Here is a 12,422-nt window from a genome sequence, read left to right as displayed (position 1 = left end):
CTTGAATCATGTTTGTCCACTCTGATTTTGCCTACTTTGGTGGACTTCTACTCATTGCACTTTTCAGCTGGACAGCTATAGGAATTTATCGTACGTATGTTACAGATAAGAAGTAAACGTACCATCTGGCATTCAGAATGTATAACGCGTAGTGGATAGCTGCCTCATTGGATGGCATACTACTCACCCGCACACTGGGCAAAGTTGGATTTCAGCTCACGCAATCAGCGTTTATTACAAAACATGCATGATAGATGAGTGCAGCTTCCTTTTCCCAAACGTAACATTGAGTTATCACGCGCATATTGGCGTGCCCCAACGAAAGAAGCGTACCTTTGCAACCTATGCACTGGGTTAGTAATAGATATTGGAAATAGTTCGACACCATATGATGCATCAAAACAGTAGCCATATTGCGTCACGTAACTGCGAGCTTTAGAGTGCCTGTCACTTAGGGTGCTCGAAGCATAGATATACGCACGTTGACAGAATACTGCGGATCATCTGTGGCACAGCTACAAGACAGTATGCAGACGAACACAATTGCACGATGTTATTTGCTCACTAAATTGGCAAGCATCAGCACCGGCACCAGCGGCCACCACCGTAGCACCCATGTTCAGCTAGCACTCATCGCGCACGCACATTCATATGACAAAAAGGAATGTCACGTAGCCATTCACGTTGCGTTCTAGTATAGAAGTTCGCACCAGCCATAGGAAAAATGCAGTGTTACGAAACTATGCACATTACTGGCAGGATTACACCATTTCCCCCAAGAGGCTCTAGGCATCTTGAGCTACCGTCTTCTCTGAAAACCTCGCTGAGCATATGTACATTTCATAGAACGGTCCTGGAGAGGAGCCAAATATTTAAGCGAATGTGGTCCAGCTCGCTCTGACGAACAGCGGTCACAGCAATCGTAATAGCCTCACCCGGTGAACTTTTGCCGATGGTCCGGGAAGCATTAGTTCGCCGATGGTTTTGTAACCAACAGCCACACGTGCATGACACTAGAAAGTGTCAGGCATCAAGCACTCCTCACAGCATGACAATTATCGCTTTGCGACCTGTGAATTTGCAGCATATAACGCAATGTTCGCGTTAAGGTATCGAAGACGGCGAGGTAAGATAACTTCCGAACGATAAAATACAAAGCTTAGAACACATGCCATGACCTTTCAATGCCGGTTTTGGTACATCCATCTACGCGACTTGCATGCGTTTAAAGCACGAACGCACGCGAAGTGCCATCAGGCCGTTATCACATCTTGGATTTCACGGCTGCCGCACGCACCACGCAGACCTGTGTAGTTATCAACTGCCGAACTAAGCACATCAACTGAGCACACCCCAAAACGCGGATGCTTAAAAGCCACATTCGCACAGTTAAAATAGGAGATCTAGAGGCAGATAAATCAGACACGACTACGTGAGTCAGTCCCAGCTCCAGCCCAGAATGAGAATTGGACTGCCGCTGTCAAATCAAATGCGCGCGCCATCTCATGCCGCAATCGGCTACTCTGAGTCCAGGTCGCGCTTGCAGATGGCGCAGCGGTCGGTGACCTGTAGACAGCGTCTCAGGCAGGAGCTGTGGAAGAGGTGGTGGCAGGGCGTGACGCGTGCCTCACGCATCGGCGCCAGGCAGACAGCGCACACATCATCCATGTCGCGCAGCTCGGCCGGCTCGGCTGTGCGGAACGGCAGCAGTAGCGCCCTCTGCTGTCCCAGCGCCGCCAGATGGCTCGTGCTTGTCTCTCGCGCGCGAAACCAGCAGCAGAGGTAGCCGACGGCCAGCGCCAGGCGGACGTGGCCCAGCCAGGCGGCGGTGGCGGCCAGCAGTCCGGCGACGGCCGCGCAGCCGTAGCCCAGCAGCAGCGGCGTCCAGAGCTCCTCCAGGCCGTCGAGGTTCGGCAGGCAGAGCCGCTCCAGCGCCGCCTGCCAGGCGCCTGTCAGTCGGCGCTCGCTGGCGGCGTAGTAGAGCACGGCCACCAGCAGGTATCCGGCGCTCGGCTGGTACCGGCTGAGGCCGCGCTGCAGTCCGAACACCAGCAGCATGGACACCACCGTGATGACGAAGGTGATGGCCTTGGTCCACTCGTAGATGAGCCGAGTGGTGGTGAGAGCCAGGTGCCGGACGCCAGAGCGCGGAGAGATGGTCACCTGCGCCGTCAGAGCCGCCCACACGTCACGCCGACCAATACGGTGAAGCGCGCCTCCATCGCAAAGCGGCGCGCCCGGAGGACACATTCACGAACACACAGATTGCTTTCCGTTTGAGCACGACATGATCTGCGTTGTGTTAAAGCGACAGCAGAAGTTCAACGTCAGTTTCAGTTTGTTGGAGAGATAAGCGGGTCTTGAAGTGCAGATGCTCGGAACAGAATCACGTCTATGGTACTTGTAAGTGGCTTTAACGTTTTCATTGCTGGTTGGAGTCTATACTGCGCGGCAGGTGAAATAATTATGGGAAGTAGCGTTCTCAACACGAAATTCAAAACTCCACTCATCTATATTATCACTCACCTCCATCACAAGGTCCTTGTGCGCCATTTCAGAGACGTATTTCACGCAGTACGAGACGACGTTGAGAAACATGAGGGTGTAGAGACTGCTGAACTTCTGGCCGGGCAGGAAGACCACGTCGCACGCCACCAGGGTCAGGAGCTGAAATCGACCGGTACTGAGTGAATAACTCGGGTGAAGTTGTACACCCACAGGGACAGCAGGCTCTATGAACAACAGCTCAAGTGCATGCAGCACATGCCGCTAGCTATCTAAGGAGATGGCAAGCACCAAGTATTCATTTAACTGAACACAGATCAATGCCCACGCATCACTCTAGAGTACCTCCGTACTGTGGCTGGCATCTGTGGCTAGCGTCTTCTGTGCATTTGTTTGCATTGATCAAAATCTTCAGGGGGAGAGTCGAGCGCAATATGGAGCTGACGTTGGTGTGCTTTTCCTTCCGTGGCGCTTGGAAGGTTGCATCCACGAGGCCGAGATATGTGTGAAGAACTGGCAAGATGTAGCAACAAAAATGGACAAAAAACTAATTTTCTTAAGGTTCGTGCCCAAAACGCGGTTAGATGAACATAAAAGCACGTACGTCAGTTGTGTGATCGCGGCTCATGTGTGATCGCGGATCGCGCCCCCCCCCCCCCCCCCCCCCGGAAGACCCCCTCCGCCCCAGCCCTGGGGCCGCCAACGCGCCTCTGCGGACGGCGCATCCAGTTGAGCAGTGTGGTGAGCTTGTGCATGGTCATAAGGGCGCGTTCGAGTCGGTTGGTTAGTAAGACGCACCTGGTTGAGCAGCGTGGTCAGGTTGTGCATGGTCATGAGAGCGCGCTCGAGTCGGGCCACGTGCCGCCGAACATCGCTGAGTCCCTCCCAGACGCCGGCCAGCGCCTGCTGCAGCGCCTCCCTCGCCGCCTCTGCAACACAGCGTCAGCGGATTCAGATGTCACCCGCCACACACGGACGGCGACTCAGGCGTCGAAGCCACACACGGACGGTGACTCAGGCGCCGGAGGCCACACACGGACGGTGACTCAGGCGCCGAAGGCCACACACGGAAGGTGACTCAGGCGCCGAAGCCACACACGGACGGTGACTCAGGCGCCGGAGTCGCACACGTACGGTGACTCAGGCGCCGAAGCCACACACGGACGGTGACTCAGGCGCCGAGGCCACACACGGACGGCGACTTGGACGCTGGGGCCACACATGGACGGCGACTCAGGCGCCGAAGCCACATACGGACGGTGACTCAAGCGCCGGAGACGGCACGGGACCGGCTATTGCTCCCCTCCCCCCCCCCCCCCCCCTCCACAAACATACACATAGACACCGGCTATTCCATCCACAGACGCCTGTTGTTTACAGAAATATCTTCAGAGGCGCCGAAACACATCAGAAGCGTGCAGCCATGTGGTGGGCTTACTCATGTGTAGATGTAACTCGAACAACAATATTACCAATCAGGAACGACTCGACAATGTGCTGAGGCCATACATGACCATGAGGCATCCTCCAGCATAAAAGATGCAAATGCCGTGCTACTCAAATTCTTAATCAAGACGACACCGTCTTAAGAGGAGGTCGGAGGAGGCCGGTGCAGATTAGTGATCACACAGTCGGTGCGGTGGCCCCCCGGGGGTCGGTGCGGCGGCCCCGGGGGCTCGGTGCGGTGGTCCGGGGGTCGGTGCGGTGGTCCGGGGGTCGGTGCGGCGGCCCCGGGGGTCGGTGCGGTGGTCCCGGGGGGTCGGTGCGGTCGGTCATCACGGGCGGCTTACCTAGCGCGGCGGCCCAGGCAGAGGTGGACAGGCAGGCAGGGAACACCAGCAGACAGTAGAACAAAGACAGTCCGCTGATCAGCAGCGGCGTCGGCAGCCAGGTGAAGTAGGGCGTCACCACCAGGGCGCAGAGCAGACAGGCTGAAAATCAACACATCCAGCCCGTAACTGACAGAACAAACAGTAGGTATCACTTGAATCAACCGGGTGCCAGGCAGATAATATGGCCGATAATAATAATGAATAAAATGACGATAAGAATAAAATGGCAGATAGCCTAAACCATAAGTCAAATGCAAATAGTCCAACACGCAACAAGTCAAAAACTGTAGAAGGAAAAGTGCCAAAAGTCAAGAGACAAAAGTGAAATGGATTAAGGTTGAAAGGCAAAAGATTACGCGTGACGCGTAAAGCCCCTGGCAGCCCTCTCGTTCAGGAGGATGGGCGCTTGTCCTGCCTCCGCTCATCCAGTAACATCAAGCCAATTAGCGGGCCTCATGGCTACGCGGAGAGGCGCAAGGGATCCCGAGTTGGAACAGAAGGGCCCAAGGACCCTATGAGACAAAATGGGGCCCCTCACAGGGGAAAAAAGCTTGTGGGCGAAATTTTCAGAAACGCCTCCTCAGTTTGGGCCGGAAAAGGGCAAGTGGACGCTAACATCAACTTATTCCTACTCCCCAAAACTATATCGAGTGTAGATTCCTGGTTTGAAAGAATAGAAACTCAACTTTCGCGGTGATTTTATGGTCTAAAACGGTAAAAGAAGCCCAATGTGCGGGACACGGAGGTCATTGGAATCACATCATGATAGCCAATTTCAGACACATGATATCTCTAGACATTTCAACACGCGCTCGGGTGGGGGTCAAATTGACCCGCCCGAAGGTTTTTCAAGAATGGTTTCCGAACGGCGCGGCGAACCGCGCCAAATTCTGCATAGCTGTAGAAAATTAACAGCAGGTCGTTTGACATGAAAAAACTAAAGGTACTTGTGAGGTCACTGACCCATAGCAGGTCAAAGTCGGACCATCGTTTCAGCGAAGGCAATTTCCAGGGAATCGACCAATCTGATACAATAACGGAGTGTTTGGCGAAGCCATACATCTCTGAGATGCTATCTTAGGCACTACAAATATTGAATGCGTAAATTACGTAGACCTAAGGTCAGGTATGAAGGTCACACCAAGGTCACAACCAACTTGATTTATTACTCTAGGGCGTGCTGTATGGGATAGTTTGCTGGCTGCTCATTTCGAATTTATTGACAGCAGGAACCGCATTATATATCTTCCATTGGCTTCTTAGAGGTCAGAAAGGTCATTGACCTAAGATGATCCAAGTAGACATTTTGTTTTATGAACTTACTGCCTAGCGCAATCTTTGTCACTTATTCAAATGCAAAACTCAGAGCAGTTTTGTATGAATTTGGTCACCATGACCTTCAAAAGGTCAAACCAGGGCACTGACATCAAATGGGACTTTAACTTTTTGCTTAGAAACAGTTTCCTAGGTTCTGGGGGCACTTTGGTGAACAACCCTAGAATTTGACCTTGTTTGACCTTACTGGAACTGAATGTTATGACCTAGGTAGCTCAAAGGTTGGACTAAAGTGAGTTCACATACAGGCCAAGACACCCTGCTAATTTGGTGTCTCTAGCTTTCTTAGTTCCCGAGATTTCAGGAGGGTCATATTAGCCCCCCCCCCCCCACTCCCACCCCACTCGGACGAAGGGTGTCTAGCCGGCCACCCGGGCGCGTGTTAAGGGTTGCTTTGTCAGGGCAAGCATGCTGCAACAGAGGGCCCCTTCACTGATTTCGTCACTGTGGAAGAAGAGGTTGGGATCGAGCGTAAATGAACCGTAACAAGGGTGAGAAGGAGGCTTTGGACAGGGCAACGTTTCGCTCACGCGTGTTTCAAATCATGCTCAACTTTCAAAACTAGATGAAAACATCGAAGGCGGAATGCCGTTGGCTCCCTGGAAACATCCCCGTTATTTGTTTCGCATCTCTAGCTCAATTAGAGGCCAAACAAACCCTCCCTCTATGACAACCCCCCGTAGCGCCCCCCCCCCCCCCCTCCCTCCCCGCCCCCGCTCCTGCTGCGCCGCCTCCGACTCCATCGACAACAAAAAGAGCCCCCTTTGTTTCCACTGGTCGGGCTGGGTTGGGGGAGGGGCTGCTGACATGGAAAGAAGTTCCAGCCTGTAAGTAAGTGGGACAAACAGGTGTGGCTGGGTGTAAGGTGTAGAGTGCCCGGATTCGGCCTGGGAGGTGCCCCAGGTGGCCGACCGCTTGATGATCTCTGGGCCTGTTTAATTTCGATGCATCCACAGGTTTTGTGTAGCTGGATTTTTTGCCTCTCACTTAACTTTTACACTTCAAAAAGCTAATTTCACGTTATCTTCTTAAATTACATTCCTTCGGCCTTTTCCCTTTGACTTTTACCCTTTGGTTTGTATTCATCAGTCCTTTATCCCTTGTCACATTTTCCTCATCGAACGTACTGGTATTGCTTGTTCGATATATTTTGACACATATGACCTCGTCATTAAGGGCTTTCCTGTGATTTTTGTTCCTTTTGTCTTACCGCCTTTTTCTAAGTTGTTGCAGTTGACTTTTATCCATTTGATCTTAACCTATTTGATTTTTTGCATTCGACTGTGATGTTTTTGAATTTTGGTGCCGCAGTGTTGTCGCTTTAACGTATTACCGCATGAATTCAGACCGTTTTTGATTGTTGCTTCTTTTGACTTCTTGGCCTTGAAAATTATCCGTTTATGAACCAACAAACCGGGCCGGTCGCAACCAGCCCGCAGAGAGGACATGCTGCGACCTTCACATAATCAGCCGGGTGCCACCAGGCCGCGTGAGCCCAGCACAGTCCGACGGTCGCCACCAGACCGCGTGAGCCCATCACAGCCCGACGGTAACCACCTAACCGCGTGAGCCCATCACAGCCCGACGGTAACCACCAGACCGCGTAAGCCCATCAAGCCGGACGGTCGCCGCCAGACCACGTAAGCCCAGCACAGCCCGCCGGTCGTCATCATGAGATGCCAGACACACCGGGATCCAACCAACCATCCAGCTACTCACGGAGCAAGCATCTGAGCTTTTGACGTAATATTCTTAAAAATCCTTCCGCATGTCAGCTACATAATTTTTACGGCCATGTAAACGTTGATCTGACTTGATAAAAGTTATTAAAGTCGTGGTATTTTTTTACACGGATAGTAGCGAACATTTTGTAAAAACGTATTCGCTCCTGGGAATTTTCTCCTCGGACTCCTGGGGATTTTCTAACATATTATGCGCAATGTCGTGAAAACGAACGCTTCATTGACATCTAGAGATCGTGGGGCGACAAAAGAGAATATTACTGGTTCGTGACGTGTCTCGGTAAGGTTAAACGTTTACCTGCTTTGCTGGGCTCGTCTTTCCGATACGATGACTTCATTGGTTCCGCGCTGTCATCCAGGTGGCGAAGGATTATCATTGTGTCTGGAACAATGGACACAAACAGATGTCAGTCGACAGCCGGCGAAATACTCGAAGAAAGGAACTACTTATTTGCCAGTTCACCAATCTGGTCTGTCTGGGTCTGTTTCCGTCTGGATGTCTGCATGTCTGGGTTTGTTTAACTAATGTCCACTTGAACCTAAACTATTCGCACCACAAAGTTCTGGTTGGAACGGTAGAATGGACGGGCGTCATCTCCGGGAGGGAGCGTGTCCGACGTTCTTTTACAAACGCCATTGCAGGATGCCTCTGGACTTCCTCGCTGTCTGCCTCGTGGCGTCCGAGGTTCGGAATGCATTCTACACAACGCGCAGTATTTTTACTTGCGGTTCTGACGTGAACATCATTCTTATGTCCGCCTTCTGTGAGTGTTCATGAAACTGAGGCAGGCACGCCAACAATCACCCGCTATATATTGGCCACCATTAGTGAACCGTGCGAAATTTTGGCCGACGTTTATCACCAGAACATCTACGGCGTTGAAACCCAATTACATGGGGTAGGCAGCCGAGATAGGATCGGTTGGTTTCCGATTCCTCGGCGGCCCCCGGTCGGTCGGGGACGCGTCAGTTTAACGGGCGTGCGGCCGGCCGGCAGCGCAGTTGGCGTTCTGCCCCGCCGATCAGCGTCATGACCGGCGCAGATCTGCCGGCAGACGGAGCACGACGCAGCTAAATTCGGCGGCGCCACCCTCGCGGAAAGGGGCGGCCGAGCCGACGGCCGGTGCCGCCGCGGCGCACGTGGATGACTCAGGGGTGCGATCTGACGCCACAGGGCGATCGCCCAGTGCCGACCGACGCCCCACGCGCCGCACCTGGAGCCAGCGGCGACGGTGAAGCGCGCGCTCTTTGTCCCGATGCGGCGAGCTTTGTTCGCGCGTTCGGCTCCTTGATGTGCGGCTGGCCGGACTCGCTCCACGTGAACTGCCGGCAGCCGTTTTGGGCAGAGCCGGTGCAGCCTCGCCCGACAGCCCGTCGTTGACGGAACCTGGCCTCTTTGTTTGGGAACGATGCCTGAAATTTTAAACGTGGCGGCGCTTTCAACGAACTTCTTCCAACGAAAGGCAGGTTTGGAAGTGGTGTAAGCAAATGCGCGTTCTATTTACTATCCAAGAAATGTGCATTCAGAAGAGGAATTCCTGTAACAAAACGTGAGTTTGCGACAGGGAACCATTGATTGAACCTATTACTCTCCCGAACTACATGGCCACTTTCATGCCTGTATGTCATGTCGGTATTCCATGTATGTCTGAATAAGTATGACATATCAAGACGCTGGCTAGCGTGCGACAATCGAAATGAAATGCGGCTGCGCTGACAGACGTCAGTCATTCGTTTCGTCACCTTAGTAATTATGCATGCCGTTCCGGCCTAGATAGAACCTTTTGGTGAGGTGAAGTAGCTCGCGCGACCTTTTTCTATGAGTGCAGATTGTCTTGTTGATAGTCAGCTGTTTTGTCCTTTTTAGCCACCGATGACTTCATCATGGCATCTCAGGTCAGCACGGCAGGCCATGCACGTATGATCGGCCACAAATGCAGTATGTATATCTTGCTGGTATGTTGCATAGTTTCTTAGGACGCAAGCCGGGATTTCATGGCGGCTCGGCGTTGTTAGACGGTGTGCCTTACTCACCTTAAAGGCTGACTTACCAGTTTAACGTAGTAGAGATTCATCGTTCCATATAGATCGTCCATGACATAAAAATTGCAACGGAACAGGTTCAGTTCCTTGAAACATTCAGCAGTCTCCACAGACACTGATCGAAACACGGATTGAATAAATCCATGGGTTTGGGATGATCCCATGCATCAGGCCTGAGTGCACCAAGAAATGTCGGAAACATCTGGATCAGGGTGGACTTGCATTAAAAGTGATCTGCCCAACTTGAATGGAGCTGATAAAGCGCATCAAGCTTAATTTATGTAGCGGTCAACACCCCTATGTATTCTGTGCTTCTCAATATTCATCCAATTGGCACGAAATTGGGACGAAATGCCGTGGATTAATGCGAACCGCACTAGGAAATACAATGCTCCAATGGGTGGGATAAAGTGGGCTCCAGAGATATGTTTGGCATTTCAGGCTGGAATTCGTGAGATGGGTGAATTTGTGGGTGACTTGCTTTCAGCAATAATGGGTTACACTGCACTGTGCCCTGGAAATTTGTTCCACGAATAATTATATTTTAAGGCACGGAACAGTCATAAAATAGGCAAACGTGGGTGACACGCCCTCTTTGCGTACTCGCAGGTAAATCTGGCCATCCTTGCTTCAGGTCAACTGAGCGCGCTGTGATGGGTCCAGGCCGGCCCGACCCGTCCTACCGCCGCCTGTTCGTGGTCTGTAAACCCGGCGACAGACGAACACACCCGACGAGGAGCGGCCCAGGACGCCAGCGGCGCGGAGCCGGCAGAGCTGGCGGGAACCTGGTCAGGTCCTTTTGGAGGCATTGTATGAGCGAGTCCCTGCAGGGCATCAACTGCCAGGCTGCTCTCCAACGACTGCTATTTTTAAAGGGGGTGAATCGCTCAGCGTCATTGGAAAGGGTTCGTTATGGAATCGTGCAAGCCAACATGCTTACCACATAGCCAAGACGTTTAGCCCCAAGCCATGCCTGAAGTCCGTCCTGGATGCTGACAACGCTATGACAATGCTCCTCTTATCAAAGCAGTACTCGGAGATCACCTGACAGTGCCCAACTGATCATCTTGGAGGCTGCTCTTTGAAATATTCCCTGTAGCGTCACACGATGTCTAGAAGTCATTAGACGCAATCAGCATGCTACTCGATGTCTACGGTAGCGTTGCACCTCATCTTTCGCTTCTCTTGTCCTCTTTATCTTCTGGGGTGCTAGGGGGGGGGGGGGGGAGAGAGAGAATCGCACCGGCATGACTTACTGCTCCTGCAATTATTTCCCCTCCGCTCTGCCCCAAACTATCGAATGCTGCACCTCTCCGGCTGTTTGGTCTCAATGATTCCGGTCCAGGTTTCAGGTCCCCCGCCATCTTAACAGACGGGTGTTTAATGAACATTGCCATCTTTCAGCCCGAAGTCACTGCATGATTTTGTCAAGATCGCCCTGCCACTGATTTCGGAGTCGCTTTCCTCACTTGATTTCTGCCATCCTTCAACAGATATTCTGTTCGCGCACGATCTTACAGTGAACCCAAACGGGCGAGTTAAACGGGACAATTATGTTTGAAATTCATTTGCGGACGAGACATGAGCTTGGGACTTGTTATGATGCAATCCTTACATTTCGTGATATTACAAGTTTCGAGCTTCCCAACAATTGTGCGCGATATTTTTCGCCCTGGCGATTTCAGCAATAACAAATGAGTTACGAATTTGGCCCGACGCCATCCAATACTCATCCCGGCAATGTACCAGTTAGGGTGCCTCCATATATAGGTCCACTTGTTCCGTAACGAAAGTCGACTACCAATCAAGTGCATTGGCTCAACAACACAGGTCAATAACAATCCCTTATCTGAGGACCTCGCACCATTCTTGCATCATGTCAGCCCCCCCCCCCCCCTCTCCCTCCCCTTCCAGCGCACCACGGCAGACAGATGTATCTCATCCGCGACTCACCTGACTCTGTGACGCGGCGCTTACTCAATGGCCACCAACCACGCACGGAAACCGAGTCCGACAAGGGCAGGACGCCGTCGGCCGTTGCGGTCTGGCGTGAGACTGCCGGTCAAATGCGGCGCCTCGGGGCTCGCACCAGGTCGACGGGCGCCGGCCGATTGCTGCCAGTGGGGCGCCGGTTCACAACATCGCCGGCGGCTATTTTCGGTACAGCCACGTGACCCTTCGGCTGCGACGCTGGCCGGCCGGCCGAGGTGCGGGATGTGGTGGCGGCGTGCCCTTGGATGTGCGGGAGGTCATGGCGGCGTGTGCCGGTCCGCGCAGGGCACCGCCTCGACGCGCTGACTGCAGGGAGCAGTCTATGTGTTCTTGCTGGATGGCATATCTCGGCCGTTTGGGCCAAGGTCTGTTACGACGGTTTGGCTGAGTTCTTAGGAAAGCTGCTGCCTGATATTTCCAAGTTGTCAGTCTGGATTTATTTCAAGCACATTCAACCACAACATTCAGTAATGCTGCTCACATGATCTTTTTAGATTATGTGTGGACAGCCGTGTGCCCAAGCTGTCTCTTGCCGACAACCAACCACAATGTGGCGTCAAATCTAATTCATGCGGGGCTCTGCGCCGAAGTCAGTGACTCCTGGACTTCGGCCTTCCTAGATGAACGCCACCCACTGAGGAAGGAATCTGAGACGTCATAAGCCAGCGATTCAGACGCCTCAGAAGGAACGCGCCAAGTTGAAAATGAGACAACGAGTAAAATCAGGTCACTTAATTCGCCGAGCTATATCAAGCATAGAAATGGCGCTTTGGGGGCGAATTATATGCTACAGCTATTGACAAGTTGTGTGGCGAAACAAAAATAACAGTATCGACAACCATGTGCTCAATATGCGATCTAGAGCTGACATTTGCCCGACATGCAACCTGTGAACAGGCGTTGGCTGTTGCTAGGGGTCGATATATCAACATCCGCAACGGAGTTCAAGGCACGATAGCCAAGTTCACAATGC

General features: G+C 52.5%; 1 protein-coding gene across 1 annotated transcript; it reads right to left on the bottom strand.

Annotated features, from left to right (window-relative positions):
- Nucleotides 1–209: 209 nt before the first annotated feature.
- On the bottom strand, nucleotides 210–11,552 carry LOC119102600 (uncharacterized). Its single transcript, XM_037226041.1, has 6 exons — nucleotides 11,411–11,552; nucleotides 7,713–7,796; nucleotides 4,296–4,436; nucleotides 3,304–3,434; nucleotides 2,527–2,667; nucleotides 210–2,163 (listed from the first exon to the last, which is right to left on the bottom strand). Exons 2-6 carry the CDS (start codon nucleotides 7,789–7,791, stop codon nucleotides 1,519–1,521), a joined length of 1,137 nt encoding a protein of 378 aa, XP_037081936.1. The 5' UTR covers nucleotides 7,792–7,796; nucleotides 11,411–11,552; the 3' UTR covers nucleotides 210–1,518.
- Nucleotides 11,553–12,422: the final 870 nt, after the last annotated feature.

The sequence above is a fragment of the Pollicipes pollicipes genome, unplaced genomic scaffold (assembly GCF_011947565.3).
Source record: "Pollicipes pollicipes isolate AB1234 unplaced genomic scaffold, Ppol_2.1 Scaffold_2555;HRSCAF=2994_pilon_pilon_pilon, whole genome shotgun sequence".
In the NCBI taxonomy this organism is placed as follows: Eukaryota; Metazoa; Arthropoda; class Thecostraca; order Pollicipedomorpha; family Pollicipedidae; genus Pollicipes; species Pollicipes pollicipes.
Note: the sequence above shows the minus strand (reverse complement) of the source record. Positions and strands in the feature narration are given on the sequence as shown.

Coding starts and splice junctions, on each gene's coding strand:
- LOC119102600 (XM_037226041.1), bottom strand. CDS start 7,791: ATGATAATCCTTCGCCACCTGGATGACAGCGCGGAACCAATGAAGTCA. Junction 4,437..7,712: donor AGACGAGCCCAGCAAAGCAG/GTAAACGTTTAA, acceptor GTTGATTTTCAG/CCTGTCTGCTCTGCGCCCTG. Junction 3,435..4,295: donor TGCCTGGGCCGCCGCGCTAG/GTAAGCCGCCCG, acceptor GCTGTGTTGCAG/AGGCGGCGAGGGAGGCGCTG.